Source organism: Anabrus simplex, chromosome 10 (assembly GCF_040414725.1).
Source record: "Anabrus simplex isolate iqAnaSimp1 chromosome 10, ASM4041472v1, whole genome shotgun sequence".
NCBI lineage: Eukaryota > Metazoa > Arthropoda > Insecta > Orthoptera > Tettigoniidae > Anabrus > Anabrus simplex.
This window is the reverse complement of record NC_090274.1, coordinates 27,966,482-27,990,499: the sequence shown is the minus strand read 5'-3', so window position 1 is coordinate 27,990,499 and position 24,018 is coordinate 27,966,482. Positions and strand designations below refer to the sequence as shown.

At 39.4% G+C, this 24,018-nt stretch overlaps 1 protein-coding gene and 1 long non-coding RNA gene across 2 annotated transcripts in view; one reads left to right on the top strand and one right to left on the bottom strand.

Moving 5' to 3' along the window:
• The window catches only part of Dscam3 (Down syndrome cell adhesion molecule 3), a 1,308,845-nt gene that overhangs the window by 96,293 nt on the left and 1,188,534 nt on the right, over window positions 1-24,018 (bottom strand). The window contains exons 12-15 of the mRNA XM_068229415.1: window positions 13,456-13,601; window positions 10,284-10,422; window positions 8,006-8,125; window positions 3,211-3,387 (exon numbers count right to left, since the gene is read on the bottom strand). Coding sequence (XP_068085516.1) covers window positions 3,211-3,387; window positions 8,006-8,125; window positions 10,284-10,422; window positions 13,456-13,601 — 582 coding nt within the window. The remainder of the gene's footprint in view (window positions 1-3,210; window positions 3,388-8,005; window positions 8,126-10,283; window positions 10,423-13,455; window positions 13,602-24,018) is intronic.
• The window catches only part of LOC137502374 (uncharacterized), a 288,122-nt gene that overhangs the window by 189,804 nt on the left and 74,300 nt on the right, over window positions 1-24,018 (top strand). The gene's annotated exons all lie outside the window — the stretch shown is intronic.

Below are 24,018 nucleotides of genomic sequence, written 5' to 3'. Positions count from 1 at the left end.
TCATATGGTCAAATATTTTTTTATACATAATACATAAAAGTCAAAGGTACATGTTTCACCCTCCTTACGGGCATCATCAGCCTATATCAATCTTAAAAATAATACATATACTTATAAATTATAGGTTAAAATGTTCGAAAGTCGAAAACCCAGTCAAGCTAGCGTTGCTGTAACAACCTGACATACTTAATACGCTCCGTACGAAAAATCCTGAACATTTCTTCCAACAAATGTTTCAATGGAATTATCACATCAACTTGACTATCTTTTAGATCCATTCGACTACCACATAATTTCCGAACTCCGCTAGCTTTGACATACGTTTTATCATAAGCAACGCCTCTACAGAAGTTCCATTTTCTTCTCGACTTTCAGATATCCCAAACATATACATTTTAACTTGTTTATTACATTCTTCCGTTTTAAATAACTGACAGTGATTTTACCACCTTGGATTCAACTTGGGAATTGAAGAAACATCCCCCTTTGATGATTGTATTTATACTCAAGGCCATCACAGTCTTAATGATATTATAAAAATATGGATCCATTTTAGTTTTAAACTCTCAAAATTTCATGTTTAATCACGTTTTAATCTTCAAAACTGTTAATTCACAATCTTTTAACATACTTTGGTGCATTATCGTTGTTTTAGATGTTATTGTGTAATGTTTTATGAAATCATTTTTCAACATTTTAACCTATAATTTATAAGTATATGTATTATTTTTAAGATTGATATAGGCTGATGATGCCCGTAAGGAGGGTGAAACATGTACCTTTGACTTTTATGTATTATGTATAAAAAAATATTTGACCATATGAAATAGTGGATCATATTGCATTGTATTGAACAGGTGGACTTATAATATTGTAATAATACTTGAGACAATCCCAGTTCTCCCACATCTCTCTTGTCATTCCTCAACGAGCTTGTTTCTGCTTCCCAACTTCATCAGGAGGGTAGACATCAACACTCATTGAGGTGCCATCTTGACAGATCTTCAGTCTTGAGGTGAGATGAGTGTAGGGTAAGAAGAAAGCCAAGAAAACACCTAAGGGTATTGAACCAAGGAACACATTACAGAAAGAATTATGTAAATAAGGTAATTTGGCTAGGATATGAATCAAAAAGAAAATGCCCGAGCTCGATAGCTGCAGTCGCTTAAGCGCGGCCAGTATCCAGTAATCGGGAGATAGTGGGTTCGAGCCCCACTGTCGGCAGCCCTGAAGATGGTTTTCTGTGGTTTCCCATTTTCACACCAGGTACATGCCGGGGCTGTACCTTAATTAAGGCCACGGCCGCTTCCTTCCACTTCCTAGGCCTCTCCTATCCCATCGTCGCCATACGACATATCTGTGTCGGTGTGACGTCAAGCAAGTTGCAAAAAATAAAAATAAATGAAACAAGCGATTTTTTGCCGTTTTCCCAGAACTGAATTTAGGCCGGATGTTATATATGAAATGATTTTTTTTTTTTTTTTTTTTTTTTTTTTTTAGTTTGATAGAGCTATCAAAGACTCACAATTTGAAACCTTTCCAGACCCCTTCAGCCCTTCAACTTTTGACACAATTGAGAAAATTGCTTAATTTTACGTTAATTTTACCCCTACTTTGTCTGCTAACAAATGTTAGTATAGATTAATTCAGCTTTTCACCACTAGCCCACATAGAATGCGCTGCTATCACACAGCAAGGAAAAACATCTTTTAATAGGCCCAGGCCAATCTCTGTCATTGGTAGCCTGTCATTAGAACACACTCCGTTCAGAGAGGCCGGCAAGAAAAAAAATCATTTTTGTAGTCTTAGTTCCAAGTAGACAGGTTGGCAGCCTTGTACACTGAGCAATAACATTTTGCGGAAGAAATTAACATACGACAGCCATACCATACAAAGATATTGGCGATGCAAGTGGCGAACCATGTTGCGTGAATACGACTGGAATAATGATTCAGATAAGTATAAGAAAAGGAAAGACACGAAGATAAATACAGGTGGTAAAAGAATAATAATAATAATAATAATAATAATAATAATAATAATAATAATAATAATAATAATAATAATAATGGCGTATGGCCTCTGGAGAGGCCTGGTGCAGTTCTTTTTCTAGTAAATGGCCTATTAGGCGACCTGCATGTCTTTGAAGATGAGGGCCCTACCTAGGATGATTTCTAATGCTGAATACACCACAACGCCACACACACCCTGCCCCCGAGCCATTGGAATGAAACTATTAAAGTTAAAATCCCCGACCCGGCCGGGAATCAAACCTGGGACCCTCTGAACCGAAGGCCATTACGCTGACCATTTAAGCCAACGAGTCGGACGGTAAAAGAATAGGAACACAGGACAAACAATATCCTCAGTCAGTGTTGAGGCCCATTCTTCTAAACCGGGTGAGTTGGCCGTGCGGTTAGGAGCGCGCAGCTGTGAGCTCGCATCCGGGAGATAGTTGGTTCGAACCCCACTGTCGGCAGCCCTGAAGATGGTTTTCCATGGTTTCCCATTTTCACACCAGGCAAATGCTGGGGCTGTACCTTAATTAAGGCCACGGCCGCTTCCTTCCCATTCCTAGGCCTTTCCTGTCCCATCGTCGCCATAAGACCTATTTGTGTCGGTGCGACGTAAAGCAACTAGGAGGGGGGGAAAAAAAAAACAAACGAAAAAACAAACAAACCTTCTAATGAAGTTGTTGGGTAGCAGAAATGAGCTTGTCAGGGCTTGAGTAGAGATGGGTCGATGAACCTCTCTATTGGAAGATTGGAGTAAATGAACATGTGGATATTGTCCTTATCTTTTTGTGTTTTCATGTTTCTCCTCTTACTGTTTTTCTCTCTTCCTACACAAACTATCATTCTGTTTATGTGTGTTTCTTTCCATGTTCCTACCTTTCTATGGCCATCACAGCTGCAGTTTTTTGGAAATCCTGAGCGGACAGAGAAATGAACGACCTTTCTATAATTACTTTCATCACCTGTTTATTCCTTTCCATTACATATCTAAATACAATATATCCTGTATTTAATGAGCTATTATGTACCGTATTTACACGAATAATCTCCGCACCCTAACTTTAGGAAGGCTGATTTTGAAAAAAAAAATGCCAACATTGACTCAAATAAAACCCGCACCCCCAATTTCGCGCCTCAATTAAAAAAAAAGAATGCAGGTATTACTCGTGTAAATACGGTAGCAAAATCTACTCACCATTTACCGATATCCCAACAACTTTGCTCAGTCCTGCTCCGATGCCATTGTCTGCTCTGCAGAGATAATAACCCTCATGATGTGGTCCAACGGACGGAATGAGGAGACTCCCATTAGACGCTAGCAGGATATGGCCTCCTGCATGATCCAGAGGTTGATAATCTGAAGCCACACGATCTGTAGTGAATAATAAGAGAGACATGAACCAAACGTTAGAAAATGATTTTGGAACGGAACATCTTTGACTGAACAAATAAATATGCACTCTGGTGCAAAAAACAGATTATTTTCCAAACTCTGAACTCACTGATAACAGCAGTTTTTCTGTACAAACTACAAGAAACGTATGCAATGATTTACCAACATGAATTAAACTCCAAAGTGTACCTCAAGAATTCTATAAACATTTTAAGTGTAAAAATTGTATTTTAACAAATTTTCTGTTACTCACGAACAGTACACCAGAATTTTAAGTAACATATGCATGTCATAAAATATCGACGCTTGTTTTTTAAACCAGAGGACACATAATATCATTATATATTTTAATATTATCACTCATATCATGTGACTTTCTTCATTAGATTTAGTAATGTTTTTATATGTTAACTTTGGATCTCATGACCAGTTGTGGATGATCCCTGTGAGGGTCGAAACTAGTACTGCATAGTAATAAGACATAATAAAGTATTGATTACATGGACGGTACCCATTCTTTGTGATTGTGAATACAAGTATCAATACGGACATGAAACTGATAGATTATAAGTGGCATGTTCCGAGCTGTCAGCGGAGAGATGGTGTGGAATGACATTAGTCAAACGAATAAGTTTGAGTGGCGTCTTTAAAAGTAGCAAAGATCACAATATGAAGGTAAAGTTGGAATTCAAGAGGATAAATTGGGCCAAATATTCACTTATAGGCAGTGATGGATTAAGGTGTTTGGGGGCCCTGGGCTATTTAAAACTGTGGGGACCCTTATTCATAACATCACGTAAGACTAGCATACTGGAGTCGTTATAGAACTACTTGCACTTAAATTAATGAATTGGGAAGTATTGAAATAGACTACAATTTTTCTCTATTTTTCATGTTAATATTTCATAATGCCAAAACATATTTTACATTTGTCTCATCATCACTATCAAATCGACATACAAAACAGAACTTACGTTGTTTGGCACCACTAGAATATTTTCTATCCATTTTACAAAAACATTACAGTTGTAACTTACGAATGGTTCAATAATCAGAGGTGAACTGGAAGTTCTCTTCCTGATGCAAAGATATAGTATAGCATCAGCATTCCACCGTGCTTCCCCTGTACCCTGCCGCTCACTTCACAGACCTCTTCACCCCCTTTCCTTCTGCCCGTACTCGCAAGCTGCCAGATTTAAATTTTCGTCGACAATAACCTTTACAATAATTACAGTGCGTAAGTAGCGAGGATTCGTGTCTCCGTACGGTAATTGATTCTAGCAGTGATGAAATACTAATGCGGACAACTGATAAGAAGGAAGGAAGAGTGCGTGTTCGATATTTTGCAAGCGCAAATATTCATATACATGCACGGAGGTGGAGCAGTAGGCCTTTTTATACATTTTTTTTTTTTTTTGCTAGGGGCTTTACGTCGCACCGACACAGATAGGTCTTATGGCGACGATGGGATAGGAAAGGCCTAGGAGTTGGAAGGAAGCGGCCGTGGCCTTAATTAAGGTACAGCCCCAGCATTTGCCTGGTGTGAAAATGGGAAACCACGGAAAACCATCTTCAGGGCTGCCGATAGTGGGATTCGAACCTACTATCTCCCGGATGCAAGCTCACAGCCGCGCGCCTCTACGCGCACGGCCAACTCGCCCGGTTTATACAATTTTAGGTTCGGCCAAGGGCCGGGGCCCCGCGTGCCAAGGGGCCCGGGGCTGCAGCCCCTTTTGCCCCCCTCTTAATCCGGCCCTGCTTATAGGAAGGAAGGGGAATCAGGGATTGGAATAACTTACCAAGGCAGATGTTCAATAAATTTCCAATCTCACTGAAATCATTTAAAAAAAAAAGCCTATGAAAACAACAGATAGGGAATCTGCCGCCTGGGCGACTGCCCTACACGTAGATCAGTATTGATTGAACTAAAATATTTCATATTTTATATGCTATGTTCGGGTACATACTGACAACTGATGGACTTCAACAATGAATTATTGCTGACTATAATAAAGACTGTAAATTTGGTTTTATTATCTAACAAGCAACAATTCTAATAAAGCAGTGACTTCAGGCTTTGTTACTTATAATAATACAGTGGGCTACTAGAGATATTTCCACGAATATGCAAGTTGGCAACACTGTGGCTCCAAAAGAATGTTTTCTTTAAAGGAGTAAAGGGGAATAAGTTGGGCCCACGAGAGTTGGAGTCTGATATTTGAGTAGCGAAAGCAGTAACTACGAAGTATGTTGCGTTGTCATAGTTACTTCCTTCTGTGGCATATCACCCTTTCATGCAGGCAGAGTGTTTAATAAAACATGCAATGCAATTCAATTCAATAAACTTTGACCTGTTCTTAAACTCGTGCTAATAATTCCAGCATTTAAGACTGAACACGTCATTGCCGATAAATATGAGATTTCATAAAGACTAACAAAATCATTAGTTTCTGACAATAACCTCAATAAATGCACATGTTAAATACAGAATAGAACTGTACAACTAGCCACTGATTAACAAAAAAAAAAAAAAAAAAAAAAAAAAACTAACAACATAAATAATATTCAAGAAACAACAAACATGTAAATACATAAAGTAGCAACAAGTAACACAGCTAACACAGTACCACTCCAAATAATACCACTAAAGTGACTGAGAGCAAGCCAACCCATGTGGCATAAGCTTTTTAAAAAAATGTGGCATTGCTGTTTTTATTGCCATAGCAACAGACCATTTTCGAGCAGAGTTAGTCAACCTTTCCTCGCCAGTGACGCTAAACGTCAGACTCAAACTCTCGTGGGTCTCCTCAGTATAGCATATGGCTACACTGTTACTGGTATGTGAACTGAAGTCGAATATCACAGTGACTGGAAATTTTTTTGAATCCAACTATAGTCGAATGCCACAGCTCAAGGGTTAAGCTTCAAGAATCTGATTTACATAAAAATCTGTGCACAATCCAGTCTCGTATTCTTCTTTTTACACTGATTTTCCACATCTTGTTGAAGTCACAAGTGTGATGTGTGTCGCACATGATGACCAGACTCAACTTTACAGCTGATGCCTTTCCTGGTGCCTGCCCCATGTGGAGGGTTTTATTCACTATTGCATGTTTCTGCCAAGGAGCTGGTTGACTGTGTCATATCTCCAACTCAATATACAGTGAAAAATCATTAGTGCGCTCCTGATTAACTTATTTTCCCACTTAACATGTCGTAAATTTGAAGTCCTGATTCTCATCACATTAAATCTATATAAAAATACCTCACTTATCACGTCAAAAATTTTTTGCTATTACTGCTTGGTATGATCACATTTTTCCTACATCTGAAAATGTTACTGTATTTGTCATCCCTTCTGACAGAAACGTGATTTACCACTTGGGTAAGAGCCATCATCACAGTTGCGTGATTAAGGGAAAAGGCCTTCCTGAACTTCAAAGGATAAGTTGCACTTTCGGGGAGCAAGCCGTTAGCATCAGAAATGTTCAGTTTTGCTTCCCGGTTAGCAGCAAGATTGTTGAAAAGCAGAATGAGCCTGTTTGTGCTTGTATTCTGCATTCCATTCAGAGGGTAAAAATGTATTTTTTGATTGGTACGGTTAAGTTTGGCTAATATTTGTCGCACGATATGGTAGCCTGTATGTGGATTAAGAACATAATCGTGTGAAATTGACTAGCGTGGTGCAGATTTGTCTTGTGATAGCCTAGTTATTGATATGGAAAATGTGAAATTCCTTAATAACTTAATGAAGATAAAATTAAAATGTCAGAAAGTCGACTGGCACAAGCACGCAGAGGTCGCAATGTTGTAACTCTCACCTTTGAGTTCTGACTCGTCACTCAAGTTGGTCAAAGTTTTGTTTGCATCAAAATGGCGGCCACAGTCATTCCTCGCAGTTGCACATGGTCGTGGAATCCTCAAATTCAATGTCTAGAAGTGTAACCAGGAAATAATGTTTAATAACCCACTGCTCTGAAATGGAAGGCTTCTACTAACATTTGTTTTCTAAAGAGTGTGTTCCGCAACAATACTTAGATATTTTTATGGGCGCCTGTGCACATGTTTACATATTTGTTGTCTGGTGTTTTTTATACCTGTTAATACTTTCCTCTCATCTCTAGAAATGGTAGATAGGCCTACAGTTTTCACTGTACCCACGGATACACGTCGTAAAATGCCTTCATGTTGGAAAACATCATATTTAGTGTTTCCATATCCCTGTTGGATAGTTTTTATTCGTTTATTTATCAGTACGTTTTCTCGCTTAACACGTTCTTTTTCCTTGTCCCCTACAGAAACGTCTTAACAAGGTTTCACTGTAACATATAAAATTATCCATGCATAATTGCAAGCTTGTAGTTTTAGGTGACCACAGTCACATTTGCCCGACGTGAAAAAAGGAAATAACAGGGAACCACCTTCAGGGACGCCAACAGTGCGCTTTGAATACCATCTCTCAAATACAAGCTTTCAACAGCACAACCCACATTGCGCAGACTACTTGTTTGTTAATTCATCTTGTTATGGATAGGTTTTACTGAATACTGCTGTTGCTAATATGCCTAAAAGAGTAGAGTTCTTTCAGGTAACTAACCTCGACCTCGGAGCCAGGTGATGCGAGGTTCAGGAAAACCTTGAGCCTGGCAGTGAATAGAAATTGAACCCCCAGCTAATGTAGCAACATCCTGAGGTTCCATGATCCACTGAGGAGCAACTGAAACAAGAAAATAACATTTAAGTTAAGCTATGTAGTGTATACTGATGGATGGATGGCTAAACAATCCAGAGTTGAAATGGCTTCAGCTTTTTTGAATGCACAGTTGAGTTAGAATTAAGTACTTTGAATGAAACTGATTGTGAGAAGTGGATAGAATACTTAAGAGACCAACGTATGGAATTTATTCATATAATGGATGCCACCACATAATGGTTGCATCCCCAATTTTCCTTTTATAATTTTGAAAAAGGAAAAATATCCCTGTTTAATGGACGCATTTAATTTTCAAGTAAAATTGGCTTCATAAGGTTTAATATCTTAAAACTGGATGGACTGCAATAGGCAAAAAAACTCTTAAAACTGGATGGACTGCAGTAGGCAAAAAAACTATCAAACGAAGATTAATGATTGCACACTCAGACTGCCGACCATACAATACACCTTCCATGAAGGATGGCAATTATTTCTGTAGCTATGTGTATAGTGGATGACAGTGTAGACTATTTTTAGAGTGAGTGGAGTACTTATTGCTGATGATAGGAAACAGAGTAGTCATCCTACAACATCCTCCTTGTAGTCATGTTAGAATTCAAGTTTCTTAACAACAATGTTCGAAAACTCCAATAGTGATTGGTTCATAACACTCAGAAAATACTTTTAAAATATTAACCCAGTACTGTTAGAATGCCTGCAGTAGTTGGTTGGGTTGACGAACAGTGGTTTTGCAATAGATAGAAATAAAGTCAAAATATTCCAGTTACAGTTCAGCAAAAAATTTAATTATTTATTCTGAGCATGTATATAGCTGGCGAGTTGTTTTGTTTGCTTTCTAATCATGCCGCTTCTTTGAGACAACAACATCCGCTTGTCATTACTGGCACTGCGCTTGGTGTCACCACTTCTGTGTTCCTATGCCTCGGCACTCCGCTATGAAGTTGTAAATTAAACTCATTTACGAGGTCAACTGAGCAAGTAAATTGGTAAATATGGAATGAAAACAAGCATGGAGAAAAACAAGACAAGTGGTGTTGACTAGAGGGGAAAGAGACAGGAAAGGTACTGTAAAACCCAAAGGGCAAGACCATAAAATTGTGGACAGCTTCAAGTACCTAGGTACTATGGAAGCGAACTGATGCAGGATTGGACACAGAGATTTATAAAAGTATACAACGGGGAAATTAATTTTATCAGAGTATGAGATACTTCATCTGGAAGAAGGAAGTGTAAAGAGGTGATGCATATGATGTATTAATACTCCATGTCCAGCTTTGTAGTGTAATGGTTAATGCTATTAATTGCCATCCTCAGATGCTTGGGTTCAATTCCTGGTACTGTCAGAAATTTAAGAATGGCAGAAGGTCTGGTATGTGGTTAAAATGATACGTGCTGTTCATCTCCATTGGAGGTGTTCCTGAGAAGAGCTGCACTATCTCAGGATGAGGATACAAATTTACTTTTTATTTTTATTTTTACAATTTGCTTTACATTGCACTGACACAGATAGGTCTTATGGCAACGATGGGATAGGAAAAGCCTAGGAGTGGGAAGGAAGTGGCCGTGGCCTTAATTAAGGAACAGCCCCAGCATTTGCTGCCGACATTCGAGCTCGAACCCACTATCTTCTGGATGCAAGCTCACAGTTGTGCACTCCTAACAGCACAGCCAACTTGCCCGGTACAGTGAGGTTCAAACCCACTATCTCCTGAATGCAAGCTGATAGCTACATGAACCAAACTGCGCAGCCACTTGCTCGGTCAAATTTATATTAGATTGCCCTATGCTGACATACAGTACGGACATTGATGAAAAGACAGGAGAGTGAAATCCAGGCCAGTGAGATGAAAGTTTTAAGAAATATGATAGGAAAGTTAAAAAAGGACAGGATAAGAAATGAAGATGTCAGGAAGGAAATAAGAATAGAAAAATTTTCAGACAGAATGGAGAGAAATAAACAGAGGTGGTTTGGACATATTAAGAGGGAGAAGAAGAAAGGGTACTGAAGTAGATGGAGAACACAAGATAGAGCCATACTCGATCAAGAACAGTATAATAAGAAGGAACCCGGATTAAACATCTGCCTTTAGCTGAAAAAAAAAAAAAAAATACTGAAAAAGATATTGGCTTTCTAAGTTTCAAGAGGAGCCTTGCTTTTTACCTTTGACTAACAACTGTGCTGTATAGTTGACACTAGCAGCATTGTTCTTAGCTACACAAGTGTAAGCTCCGCTGTGGTGGGATGTCACCTTATTGAACACCAGCATGCTGAAGAAGTCGCCTGCAGCTCTTTCTTCTATCTGAAAATGAGAAGTATTTCACACTAAAGTATATGTGTACGCTGAGATTCTAATCTGTGCCATAAAAAGATACAAACACACAAGATATTCCAGTTTTCCGGGACATATTTTTTTTTTTTTTTGCTATGGGTTTTACGTCGCACCGACACAGATAGGTCTTATGGCGACGATGGGATAGGAAAGGCCTAGGAATTGGAAGGAAGCGGCCGTGGCCTTAATTAAGGTACAGCCCCAGCATTTGCCTGGTGTGAAAATGGGAAACCACGGAAAACCATTTTCAGGGCTGCCGATAGTGGGATTCGAACCTACTATCTCCCGGATGCAAGCTCACAGCCGCTGGGACATATGGAAACCCTATCTATAGCATCAGGTATTCTAAGGTATCACTGTATTTCTCACAAGGTAAATGTTTTTTAGCCTTGATTAATATAATAAACGTGTGTCCACCCCATTGACAATGCCGTTTTAAACCTCAGTTTTGATTAAGATTTCATCAAGTTAAGAAATAAATGCTTGCTGAAGATGATGTTGATGACAGTGATAATGCGATGTTCTCTGAATTGCTGTGGAAAGAAGACTGTGATATTCTCAATTGATGTGATGATGAAAAGTGTTCATCAATAGATGACAGCCTACTTACAGCAGAGGCACAAACAGGCGACAATATTGTAAGTGAAGAGAAGAATAATGTTCACGACGAGGAGGATCTCAATCCCATTAACAAATGATGCTTTAGAAGCCAGAAGAGTTGTGAACATGTTCTACAGAGCTAAAAAGAGAAAGAAAAAGATAATAAGGGAAGGTGCAGTGAAACTGTGCCTCAAAACAGTCCACTAACTACTATTTACGGTTTTCAGAGACGCTAGGGAGCCAGCTCCACAAGAGTTCTTTAACATGTCAGTAAATCTAACGACACGAGGCTGACGTATTTCAGCACCTTCAAATACTACCGGACTGAGCCAGGATCAAAACTGCCAACTTGGGGTCAGAAGGCTAACACCTCACCTCAACAGTCTGAGGCACTCAGTCTGGCTTAATCACTGTTATACCTAAATGAAGAAGCACGGCAAGTGCTGTACATCTGATGACCGGAAGATCTTATGTAGGGCGTGGAATGCTACCCTGCCAAGTGCTAATCAATGGAGGATCTCTGGACTGCTAGAGCCATTATTAGTTCTGATTGAACCCAGCAAACAAAAATTATTTACCACTTGTTATGAGAATCTTTGTCTTACCAATATTTAGATGGAGTCTCATCTTCTCACTTTGCTCTTTCACTTTCAGTTTACAAGCCTCCAGGTCACCCTTACTTGCTTGGCTAGGATGGAACAAATGCAAGCTCACAGCCATACGCTCCTACCCGCACGGAAAACTCGCCCGGTGGAGGGACAAGATAAAATGAAACCATACGAAACACGCTACAGATCAACCCTCTAAAAGAAACTATGGAGAGAAATAGACTGAAACTGTTCGGCCACGTCAAAAGAATGGGACAAGAAAGATTATGAAGAAGAGCTCTGGAATAGACAGAATCTGGAAGAAGACCAATTGGAAGACCACGAACAAGATGGAGGGATCAGGTGGATGACATAAATTGGAGAGGACTACAGTGGCGGACAGTGATAGAATGTGGGAAGAAAGAGAAGAGTGGAAGAGACTCTGTGAACGACCTGCATAAGCAGAAACTTATCAGGAATAATAATACTAATAATATGGCCTCAGCTACTGTGTGCAAGCATTTTAATTTGATGCCATTGGCTGGTTGCTCATCAATTTCGATGTTCCGTTTTACTCTAGGCTTACTAGATGGCAAAGTAAACTGAATTTCTCTTAAGCGTCTCTGGCAGATCACAAGTTATGAATATCAAAGGGTAGAGAAAGGTCCCACCTATTCAGTACCATTAGCTTAATATAGTGTCCTACATAATTGGTACTCATTGCGACCCTGCATACATTGGGTCATCTTCAGTCATCATCTAATGGAAAACATATGTTTACATACAACCAATAATAAAGAATGCAATTTGATATCTAAGTCTAAAACACTGATGAAGTCTGACTACACATTTAAAACTGAAACCACCGAGCTCGATAGCTGCAGTCGCTTAAGTACGGTCAGTCTCCAGTATTCGGGAGATAGTAGGTTCAAACGGCAGCCCTGAAAATGGTTTTCCGTGGTTTCCTTTTTTCACACCAGGCAAATGGTGGGACTGTACTTAATTAAGGCCACACAGCCACTTCCTTCCCACTCCTAGCCCTTCCCTGTCCCATCATCGCCATAAGACCTGTCTGTGTCGGTGCGACGTAAAGCAACTAGCAAAAAACAAAACTGAAACCAAAATGAAACATCAAAACTGCTGCAGTTGGTGTTGAAGCATGTCATTGTCCTTATAGTAAGCAAGTGTTCTTGAGTCGATCTGGGAGTTGGAATTCCTTAGTTGTATAGTTGAGCCATTTGATTTATAAAGTATGTCCTGTTGGATAGTAACATGAGTAATGGTTTACATATAGCTTGAAGGGGACATTCACAACTTAAGTGTTCCTTTTCATCAGATGTAGTGATCTATTGTTTAATTTGGTGAATGTCCCTATGTTCCTAGTAAACTGTGTGCACTTGGGTGGTCTATGGCAGAGTTTTAATGAATTTGGTCAGGTGAACACCAAATGTGTCACTAGAGATCTTTTACATACCAACACTGTACGATATGGAGTAACGACACCCTTCAAAAATCCGACTGCCTCTGCCAGGTTTGAAACCACTATCTTGGGATCTGGAGGCTGACACCCTACTGCTGATCCATAGACAGAAAGAGAGAAACTGTATAGGAACAAATGTTAGGGCCCAATTCTGCAAGCTTGTGGACAGTGAGATAAGGAAAGAAGGGTGCATTGGTTATGCCGGGAAGCATGTCCTGGTTGCCATAGCAGCTGTCAGTTAGCTGTCAGAATTAGTAGTGTTTTAAAGGAACAACAATATTCTGATGACTATGGTTCTTTCTGTTCCATGAAACAACATACAAGTTATAATAGTACCTGCAATGATTTGGAGATAGGACCCCCGTCCTTGAGCCAAGAAAAGCGAATCGGAAGATCACCCGCCGAGATGCTGCAAGTCACCTGAGCTCTTCCTCCCTCTTGAAGACTCGTTGGGAAGAAGAACGGCTCCAGAACGGGAGGACCTGCAAATTAATAATAATGTTATTGCAAGGCCAGTTTAAAAACAAAAACAAAACAGCTTCATTTATTGACAGAAGAGTAAGAAAATAAGAGTGGGGATGATCAACGACTACATACGTAGTAAAGTTACTTGAATCATATATAGAAAGATAGGAACATGAATATGGATACACCATAATTTGATCACAATAACAGTACTCTGTGGGAAGAGGGAACAACAAGAAATATGAAAAAAAACTAAAGGAGAACGACATTGCGATTCTCAAATAGCTAGGCTCTCTCTTCATTATGGGGGGACCTACACCTTTGAACATAGAAAAATGGAGTGTATTAAACTTTTTTCTGCAGCAACGGTAATGAATACTATAAAAGGAAACTTAGCAGGACAAACACATTATTTCTTCATTATATGCCTACATATTTATAAATCACATAAACCTATGGCATTGTTCTTCTTTTACTGCTTTTCCCACTACATGTGGGGTTGCAGGTGTGAACTGTGTCGCATGGAGGGATTTGGCCCTGTTTTACGGCCGGATGCCCTTCCTGATACCAACCCTATATGTAGGGATGTACTAAGTATTGTGTGTTTCTGTGGTGTTTGGTGGTGTGGTGTATTGTCTGAATAGGAAGAGGAGAGTGTTGGGACAAACACAAACAACTAGTCCCCAAACCAGAAGAATTAATCACACGCGATTAAAATCCCTGACCCGACCGGGAATCGAACCCAGAACCCTCTGAACCGACAAAAATTTCTGGAGAGAACACTGAAGGGAGATGTTCAATAAATTTCCAAATTCTTAGCAATCATTTAAGAAAAGACTAGGTAAACAACAGATAGGGAATCTGCCACCTGGGCGACTGCTCTAAATGCAGATCAGTGGTGATTGTTGGTTTCTCAATCAAAGAAAAGCTATTCCATTTAGTATGTAAGATGTATGGGACAGAAGTACCAGCTGATATTAAACAGGTATTGTAATCCCAATATAGAAGAAAGCAGACATTGACAGAGTGAAAACCACTCTACCATTAGTTTAGTACTATCTCATGCTTGCAAAACTTTAATGTGAATTAAGCACAGAAGAATGGACAGACAAGTTGTAACAAAAATTAGAAGATAAATTTTGTTACATGGAAAGTAATACTGACTCTACAACTGATCTTAGATGTTGCTAGTTGTCTCAAACTCTTTGAGATTCTGAAGGTAATAGGAACGAAGTAGGCCTGCAGGAAAGAAAAGGACTATATACAGTCAAGAGCACAGAATATGCTGATGAATCTAATTTCCAGTAGTGTTCCAGTCATGTAAGAGAAAGAAAACAAGCTGTGGTTAAGGTAAATTTGCTATTGTTTCCAATTGAGCTCGCACCATGTCCTCCCAGAGGGCTGCCACCTTTGATGAAAATAAGAAAGGTGCCCAGTTTGAAACTGTCATGGCGTGTGTGGGATGTGACAACTCAATCCTTGAAATTTTCACAATAAGCATGCTTTGTTCTGGGTGATTTTAGACAAAAGAGTAGCGTTACGAAAATGTTGTAAACTTTGGACTGGGGAGAGATTCGGGAGTAAAGAGACAAGTTGTTTGACTATGTGGAATGTTTATAACTGTTAGGCTCTTCATTCTGCTGAAACTAATTTTGAGTAATAAATTTATAAACTACAGGGTCTTTATTTATGCTTGGAAGGGACTTGATCGCTCTAACTTGGCCGCAGATGACAGGTCGCTACCGGCCGCTGGCGCGCACGGTTTTCGGCACTGTGCAGTTGTTGAGAGCTGAGCTCCGAGATAGTAGGTTGTTCGATGAAGCTACTGCGTACTGTATGTCGTATTGTATATTGTTTTATTGTGATTGTGTAATGTATGTGAAATATTCGTTACGTGAACGTGTATATCTGCATAATACTTACATTAAGCGCAGAAAATCATGCGCTAGGACAAGACAAAAGTTTCGAGCAAATTTCCAGGGAGACCCATTCCTGTCAATCGGACAATAAAACAACTGGCCAAGAGATTCAAACCTACAGGTTCAGTAAACAATAAAAATAGACGTAAAGGTTGTCATCTCCTTACTGAAGCGTGTTTGGTATGAGGATCATAAGTAAAAATCTGTGGCCCCCTCGTAGCCCAGATTTAACGGCATGTGATTTTTATTTGTGGGGAATGTTAAAAAATGTAGTTTATGGGAACAACCCTCACACACTAGATGAACTTAAAGAGAATATAAGAGTTGCAACTGCATCCATCAATGCTGAAGAACTTGGTACAGTAACTGAAAACTTCATTAGGAGATGCCGATTATTTTGGCAGTGCATGGGAAACATTTTCAACATAAACTGTAAAAATGGTGAGTAAAATGCATGATAATGTTTTTTGAGCATAAACTGTAAACATGGTGAGTAAAATGCACGATAATGATTTTGAGCACCGTATTCTGCCGTACATATGCACTCGCAGTAGCCGGCAACTGAACCGTCACTGGCGGCCAAGGTCGAGCGAGAAAGTCCCTTCCAAGCATAAATAAAGACCCTGTTTGTGCAAAAGAAAATACTTTATTTTTGTCTGTTTTTTTGGGGGGGGGGGGATGAAACCGCTTGAATATTAGGCTGTAAAGTTAAAACCTATAGATATAATTTGAAAATGTCATAAAGATTCAACTGCAGGTAGAAATAGGATGGAAGTATATTAGAAATTCTACTTCTGACCCATACGTCTTGCATACTAAATGGAATAACTTTGCTTCTTTGGTTTGTCCCAAGAAAGTTTTGAGCTGTCAGTGGGGAGATGGTGTGGAATGACATTAATAGACAAAAAAGCTTGTGAGGAGTTTTTAAACGTTAAGAAGATTAAATTGGAATTCAAGAGTACAAATTGGGGCAAATACTGCATTTGTTTATAGGAAGATAAATTGGGGATTGGGTTAATTTATGCCGGGCTGAGAAATTCTGACGGTAGAGCGCTGGCCTTCTGAGCCAAACTTGGCAGGTTCTATCCTGGCTCAGTTCGGTGGTATTTGAAGGTGCTCAAATACGTCAGCCTCGAGTCGGTAGATTTACTGACACGTAAAAGAACTCCTACGGGACTATATTCTGGCACCGTGAAATTATTACATGTTATGAGTCTCATTTGTTTGAAACTTTCACACCGTGAAATTAGTTAGTGTGGCGTAAAAACCAATAACATTATTATAACGGAATAATTTACTAAGGGAGATGTTTGATAAATTTCCAACTTCTTTGGAAGCGCTTAAGAAGTAACTAGCTAAATGAGTGATAGGAAATCTGAAATGCAGATCAGTTGATCAATTTTAATCAGTCACAGGTTAATAAAGCAATCTATTCGTTGTGCAGTGTGAAGCGAACTAGACCAATGGTCTTACACTCCCAAGCAGCAAGTGGTCTTGTCAATATACTTTTCCTTCACTTGCCATGCAAGTGTTCAAGTTTTATCCACTCTCGAACACAGAATGTGCTACTATGCATAGTTTCTACTGTGCACGTTAATGCACTAACATTAAACTGCCCGCCCTGTTTACTGAAGTGTGGTGTTGTCAGAGCTCTGTTATGTAGGTATTCTAACCTATTTCTACTCGCAATTGAATCTTAGAACATTTTCAAATGGCAGTGGCGACTCCTGACCTTTGCTTTAGGAGATGTAATGCAATTTTTTTTGTAAATATCAACGCAAACAGATTATAGAACAAAACACCTTATAACGATTTATAAACATAAATATGCACTGTTATAAATTCAAATGTTGAAAATCAACTTATATTTATAAAATCATATTCAGTACTATTATCATACCTTACTTCTTAAATTGTAGATCAATTCTTCTAGTTTTCCTGACAAACACTTCTATCACCTGTTCCTGAAACTGGGGTGTTGATCGCAGTCTTTCTAGGAGAGCATTCTCAATGTTCATCAATGCAAGAGCAGAAAGCCTAGCCTGACCTTGTGAGTTACAAACAAAATTTTTTAATCTCTTCATGCATGAAAATGATTTTTCTGCAGAGGCACTTGTGGCAGGAATAGTTAAAACTAACTGGATCAATTTTGTTGTCTCTGGGAAAATCGAACACAACTTCAATGACATAATATATTGGTAGAGCTCCATCACACTGTCTTTTTTCATATCATTGTCTTTATACACCACTGAAAGTTCACCTTTCAAACGCATGAAATCAAAATATTCTCCATAATTATCTTTGAGGGATTTGAAAAACTCTTCTGGGAATGAGTGTGAAAACATAGCAAACTGAGAACCATCTAACAAGCCCAGGAACTTTAACTTCGAGGTTTTAGAAAACCTCTGACCTATGTTTAATCTGATGACATCTAAAATCTCATTATAGAGACGTTTATATGCCATCTTTTTGTCCTCTCCAGGGACTGAATATCGAGATCTTTTAGATGGAGGGCGACTTTCTGCAACAAATTCATCCATTCTCTTCCAGAAATTCTCAAAATTGCTTCTTAAAGTTATAATGTGTTTCTCAAAGGTTTCAATTTGTTTGTTACAAACAGCAATGTCCGACAGTTTTTTCTGTAGCACCTTAAATAAGATGGCTGAATGAGGAAATATAGCAGAAAATAGCATAAGCAAGAAATGAAAATCCATGTCTTTTAGTATATTTAGAAGACCTCTGGCACAAACAACAGCATCAGCATCCCATTCAGAATTTTCATTTTCCACGATTGTCTCAAATAACTGTTCCAAATCAGCTTGGTGACTGCTTATAGTTTCGATAATTTGGCTGTGAAAATTCCATCGGGTTGTTGAGACCGAGGGCAGCCTTTTTCTGACAATTAGATCAAGTGCATGTGTTCGTTTTGATGACTTAGAAAAAAAGCTTGAAAATCCAGAAATGTTAATGAAGAAGACTTTTACTTGTTTAATAAAACCAGCTGACTGAGAGAGAACAAGATTAAATTTATGAGCATAGCAATTAACGAACATTGCAGCTTTAAAATGACTGCGAAGTTTTGCCTGTAAACCATTATGCTCAGAAGCCATTACGGCCGCACCGTCGTACGTTTGCGCGATTAATTTTGAGCCACACTTAAAGTCGTCAATTGTTTGTAGGGTGTTCTGCAGTAAACCATCAGCAGAGCTATCACAGCTAACATCTGAAAAATGCAAAAATCGTTCAACAAATCCTCCTCTAGTTGGGTACCGCAGAATTGTAGCCATCTGCGATTTCATAGAAATATCAGAGCTCTCATCTAAAATGAGAGCCACAAAGGGGGCTTCTGTCACCTCTTTCTTAATTGTTTCAGTAATGACTTCACCAATTGAAAAAATCAAATCATTCTGAATAGAAGACGACGTACCACGAAAGAAAGTAGAATTTTCCATATGTGACTTGAGTGGCAAGTGAATCCTGGCAAATTCATTTAACAATTCTAGAAAATTACCTTTAGGCCTACTGTTAGAAGAATTACTTTCATCGTGCCATCTAGATGCTAGGCCCTGTTTACTGAGAAAGCATGCTGCAGAAATAAGATGACCAAGTATTTCCCTATTCTGTTTAACATTCTGATTATGCTGCTCTACTGAAAGTCTATACTGTTCACCGAGAGAAACTTCTTCTATCCTTGCCCCTCTACCAAACATGTGTAGTTCCTTTTCACACTTAATGTGATTAGCAGAGTCTTTATGCCGTTTACTAGATCTATAAATATTGTTCAAGTCACTGTAACCACCGTCATTCCAAACACATTTTTCACGAGAAAACAGCAAACAAGGCCAACAGAAAAGTTTATTTATGATCTCACACCCACTAATCCAAAGGTCTGTTTCATAAATATTTCTACTGAAATGACGAACACACGACTTCAGTTGTGTAGTTACATTCAGAGTTGGACGTGGTTGTCCTTCATTAATAATTCTGCTTTTCTCTGTAAAAGAAAGTGTACTAAATGGTTCTCTTAATAAACGTTCGATTACACAATGGCCAGAATTCAATTCGGATTGCGCGGTAGAAATGCGCGACCCTGACGCTCCAACATCCATGCCTGCTGAACTCTTCTCTGATCTGTGTGATGTCATTTCAAAATCGCATCATTCTCGCATTTTCTCTGGCTGATATTTACACAAGCACACGAAACTGAATCATTTATATTACTACAACACACATTTGTTATATATCATTTATAGTATAAGAAAAGAACCGCTCACAAGCAAGAACTCCAGTATTTCACGAAGTAGCAAATAAATCCCGCCCACACGCGATAACTTACAGCACAGGATATGGATCGAGGATTTCACCTTACACCGCCCTCTTGACGGATGTGGCTGTTCGTTCGTCCGCATTCCAACCCCACGAAAGAGATCAACAACCAACAAGTGTCGAGGTCAGTCTAGGGAGGTCAAGACACGAATGTTACTTATGGAGCCGCCATATTGAGTCCTTAAGTGAGCATAACCAAAGGAAAGAGTACCTATTCGAATTTAGAGGATTTAGGTACAGAACATTGAAATAAAAACAAGCGAACAACTATTTTTCATGTAGAATTTAACTGGTTTTCTATTGTCCATGTATATCTATAAATGTATAACTCGTAAATGACATGAACGCATTCATCACTATTTGAATAGGAAAATAATTAATAGAAGCAAAATTTCACTTTCTGAGAAACAAGAATCAGCAGAAGTGCTCATGTATACTCTTTCACTTCTATACAACTTGGTCCTACTGTGTTTGTTATTAATATCTGTCGAAATACGTAATCTGATCGACAGAAACATAGAAATCTACACGGTTATATTGAGAATACATGAAATATTGAACTTAAACTACTTAAAGAGAGTTGTAGTAAATTACCTTCGACGTTTCCTTTTATTAAGAAAGTAGTTACCGGCACTGCGTTTCCAGAAGGTTACTTCAGCATGTTGACAAACATTGAATGACTCTTGAGTCGAGTGCATTAAATTACGTTTGCTAATTATTGTTATCCATTCATGCGGTGAATTCTTTGGGTTCTCAGGCAAAAATACTCTTCCCATATACAACAAGAGTGATGTTCTTAGCTACTCGTACTAGTTTATGGATAACCTACGCAGCTAAATAGTAAAAAAGTGGTAGTGGTGATTATCGTTTCAAGAGGAAGTACAGCTGTGCAACCATCCGCTGTTAACACTAGAGGAAAAACGAAGGGATACTACAATTCGAAAAAATGAAGGTATCGGTCAAAGAAAGACTAAGGCCACGAAGTTCGTAAAAATAAGACTCCATAGTCTTCGACTGCTCTAATACCGTCAGGGTCAGACAAGAACAAGAGTTGACCAAGGGAGGTCGGATAGGATAGAAAAAGTGAGGAGCCAGGCAGGTAATTGGAAGTAATGCCAGGACTCAGCTAAGAGCCCCGTGGTCGCAATCCACGTTCCCAAGTTACGAGTACCTGGGACCCCTTTTAGTCGCCTTCTTCGACAGGCAAGGGACACCGTGGATGTATTCTACCGCCCCCACAAAATGGTACAAAGCCGACATCTGTATTATGTTTCTGTCAACATAATTTGAAAACTGGTGATCGTAATTTGTAGAGCTAAGTCTACAGTCGGCTTTTGGCAAGAAAAATATTCAAGGTAATAATAATAATAATAATAATAATAATACTAATAATCGTATGGCCTCATCTACCGTGTGCAGACATTTCAATTTGACGCCATTTGGCTGTCTGCTCGTCAATTTCGACGTTCCGTTTTACTCTAGGCCCCCACTATATGGCAGACCGAGTAAACCGAAACTCTCTTGGGCGTCTATGGCTGAGATTTAATGAATTTTGAATTTTGTCGGGTAAACACCAAATGTGTCAGAGATCTTTTACATGCCGACATCATACGACATGGAGTGTCGAATGGACTTTTTTTCCGCCCTTCAAAAATCCGACTACCTCTGCCGGGTTTGAACCCGCTATCTTAGGATCCGGAGGCCGACACTCTACCGCTGATCCACAGAGGCAGCTTATCCGAACAAATGGTTGTGCGGTTAGGGTCACCTAGCTCTCAACTTGCATTCGAGAGATAGTAGGTTCGAACCCCACTGTTGGCAGCCCTGAATATGTTTTTCGTGGTTTACCCATTGTTCACAATAGGCAAATGTTCGGCGGGGGGGGGGGGGGGGGGAGTTGAACCTAATTATTAGGATCAAGTAAATTTAATTAAAATTTGAGAATGTTTAATTTTCTCTCTTTACTGAATAAGGTAATGACAACAAAAATATAGTATTATTGTCATTAGGTTGTTCCTTACTTAAGGCGACGGTCACTTTCTTCACATTCCAAGACCTATCTGTCGGTGCGACGTAGAACAGATCGTAAAGAAGACTACTTAGGTATTATGTAAATATTGGGTTGCACTTACCGTTCGAATCACATGCCTCACTTTTAGTCTATAGGAGTGGTATTGCACTTGCGGTAGATAACTGCGAACCTGTTGGTATAGGCTTTCATTTTCTTTACGCCCTGTGGGTGGCGGTGGTATAACAACTCCCACGCTATCCCCTGCTTGTTGTAAGAGGCGACTAAAAGGGGCCCAGGGTCTCAACTTGGAAGTGTGGGTTGGCGGCTATGGGGCCCTTAGCTGAGTCCTGGCTTTTTCTTTTCACTTCGTCTACTTGTGCCAGGTTCCTTACTGTTCTTCTTCAAGTGCCATATCCGGATGCCCAGACGTCGGCGATTACTCTGGAGAAAGTTTTTCTGTCTTCTGCTAGTCGGAAGAGTCTCTCAGTTGTCTCAATACTGGTCCACTGCTTGATGTTGTGTAACCATGTTATCTCTGGTCTGCCAACTCGTCGTTTGCTCTCTATTTTACCTTGGAGAATGAGTTTTATGAGGCCATATTTGTTTCCTCTTAATATGTGGCCTAGATAAGCTGTTTTGCGAACTTTTATAGTTATTAGTTCTTGCTTTGTCCTAGCTCTCCTTAGGACTTCATCGTTTGTTATCATATCTGTCCAGGGTATTCTAAGCATTCTTCTGTGCAACCACATTTCAAAGGCGGCAAGTCGTTTGATACTTGCGGCTTTTAAGGTCCATGTTTCTGCTCCATATAACAGTACTGACCAGATGTAGCACTTCATTAATCTCTGTGTCCGACTCGTTGGCTGAATGGTCAGCGTACTGGCCTTCGGTTCAGAGGGTCCCGGGTTCGATTCCCGGCCGGGTCGGGGATTTTAACCTCCATATGGTTAATTCCAATGGCCCGGGGGCTGGGTGTTCGTGCTGTCCCCAACATCCCTGCAACTCACACACCACACACAACACTATCCTCCACCACAATAACACGCAGTTACCTACAAATGGCAGATGCCGCCCACCCTCATCGGAGGGTCTGCCTTACAGGGGCTGCACTCGGCTAGAAATAGCCACACGAAATTATTATTATTATTATTATTATTATTAATCTCTGTCTGAGCTTCAGATTTAGATGATTATTACAGAACAAAGAGCTCATCCTGCGAAATGCAGCTCTTACTGTTATTTTTCCTAAACGACCTCCCTTGCGTAGGTAACTCGAAAAAGAAAACATGAATAATATTATTATACTATTGCTTCTGGTTGCTTCTTTTTTAAAAAATCTTAGTTTGGAAGCTTTCCTAGAATAGTTTGAAAACTTGGGTGGATTAGGAATATTTTTGTGATGAAATTCCACTTGAGTGTTTTTGACAGCACACATTGGTCGAATAAACAGAGTAAAGAAATTCAAATACCTTCTTTCTTTCTTCTTGCTATTTGCTTACGTCGCACCGACACAGATAGGTCTTATGGCAACGATGGGATAGGAAAGGCCTGGGAAGTGGAAGGAAGCGGCCGTAGCCTTAATTAAGGTACAGCCCCGGCATTTGCGTGGTGTGACAATTGGAAACCACGGAAAGCCATCTTCAGGACTGCCGACAGTGGGGCTCGAACCCACTATCTCTCGATTACTGGATACTGGCCGCACTTAAGCGACTGCAGCTATCGAGCTCGGTAATTCAAATACCCGAAAGAAATAATTCAAGAAAATGATTTAGAAAAATCTGCTGTAAAAAGGTTATAAAAGTTGGACAGAGCGTATGGCATCACTAAGAATGCTTTATCTAAAAATCTTTCAATAAGGTATTAAAACCAGAAAGTCTTAACGCAAGTAAATGTCTAGGTTTCAACTATAGTTTAGATAAATTTGAAGTACTAGAAAGAAGCATGGCGAGAAAAATCTCAGGACCAATGAAAACAACAGAATAATGGAAAATGAGAAGTAATAAAGTAATATACCAGAAATAGAAAAGAACAACAACAACAACAAAAAAAAACAGAAACAATAAGAATAAGGAGATTGCAATTTTTTGGGCATATCATAGAATGGACGATAACAGATTAACGAGGCTGATACTCAAGTGCCTTTGGGAGAAAAAGACAACGACGAGTTCGATACAAGAG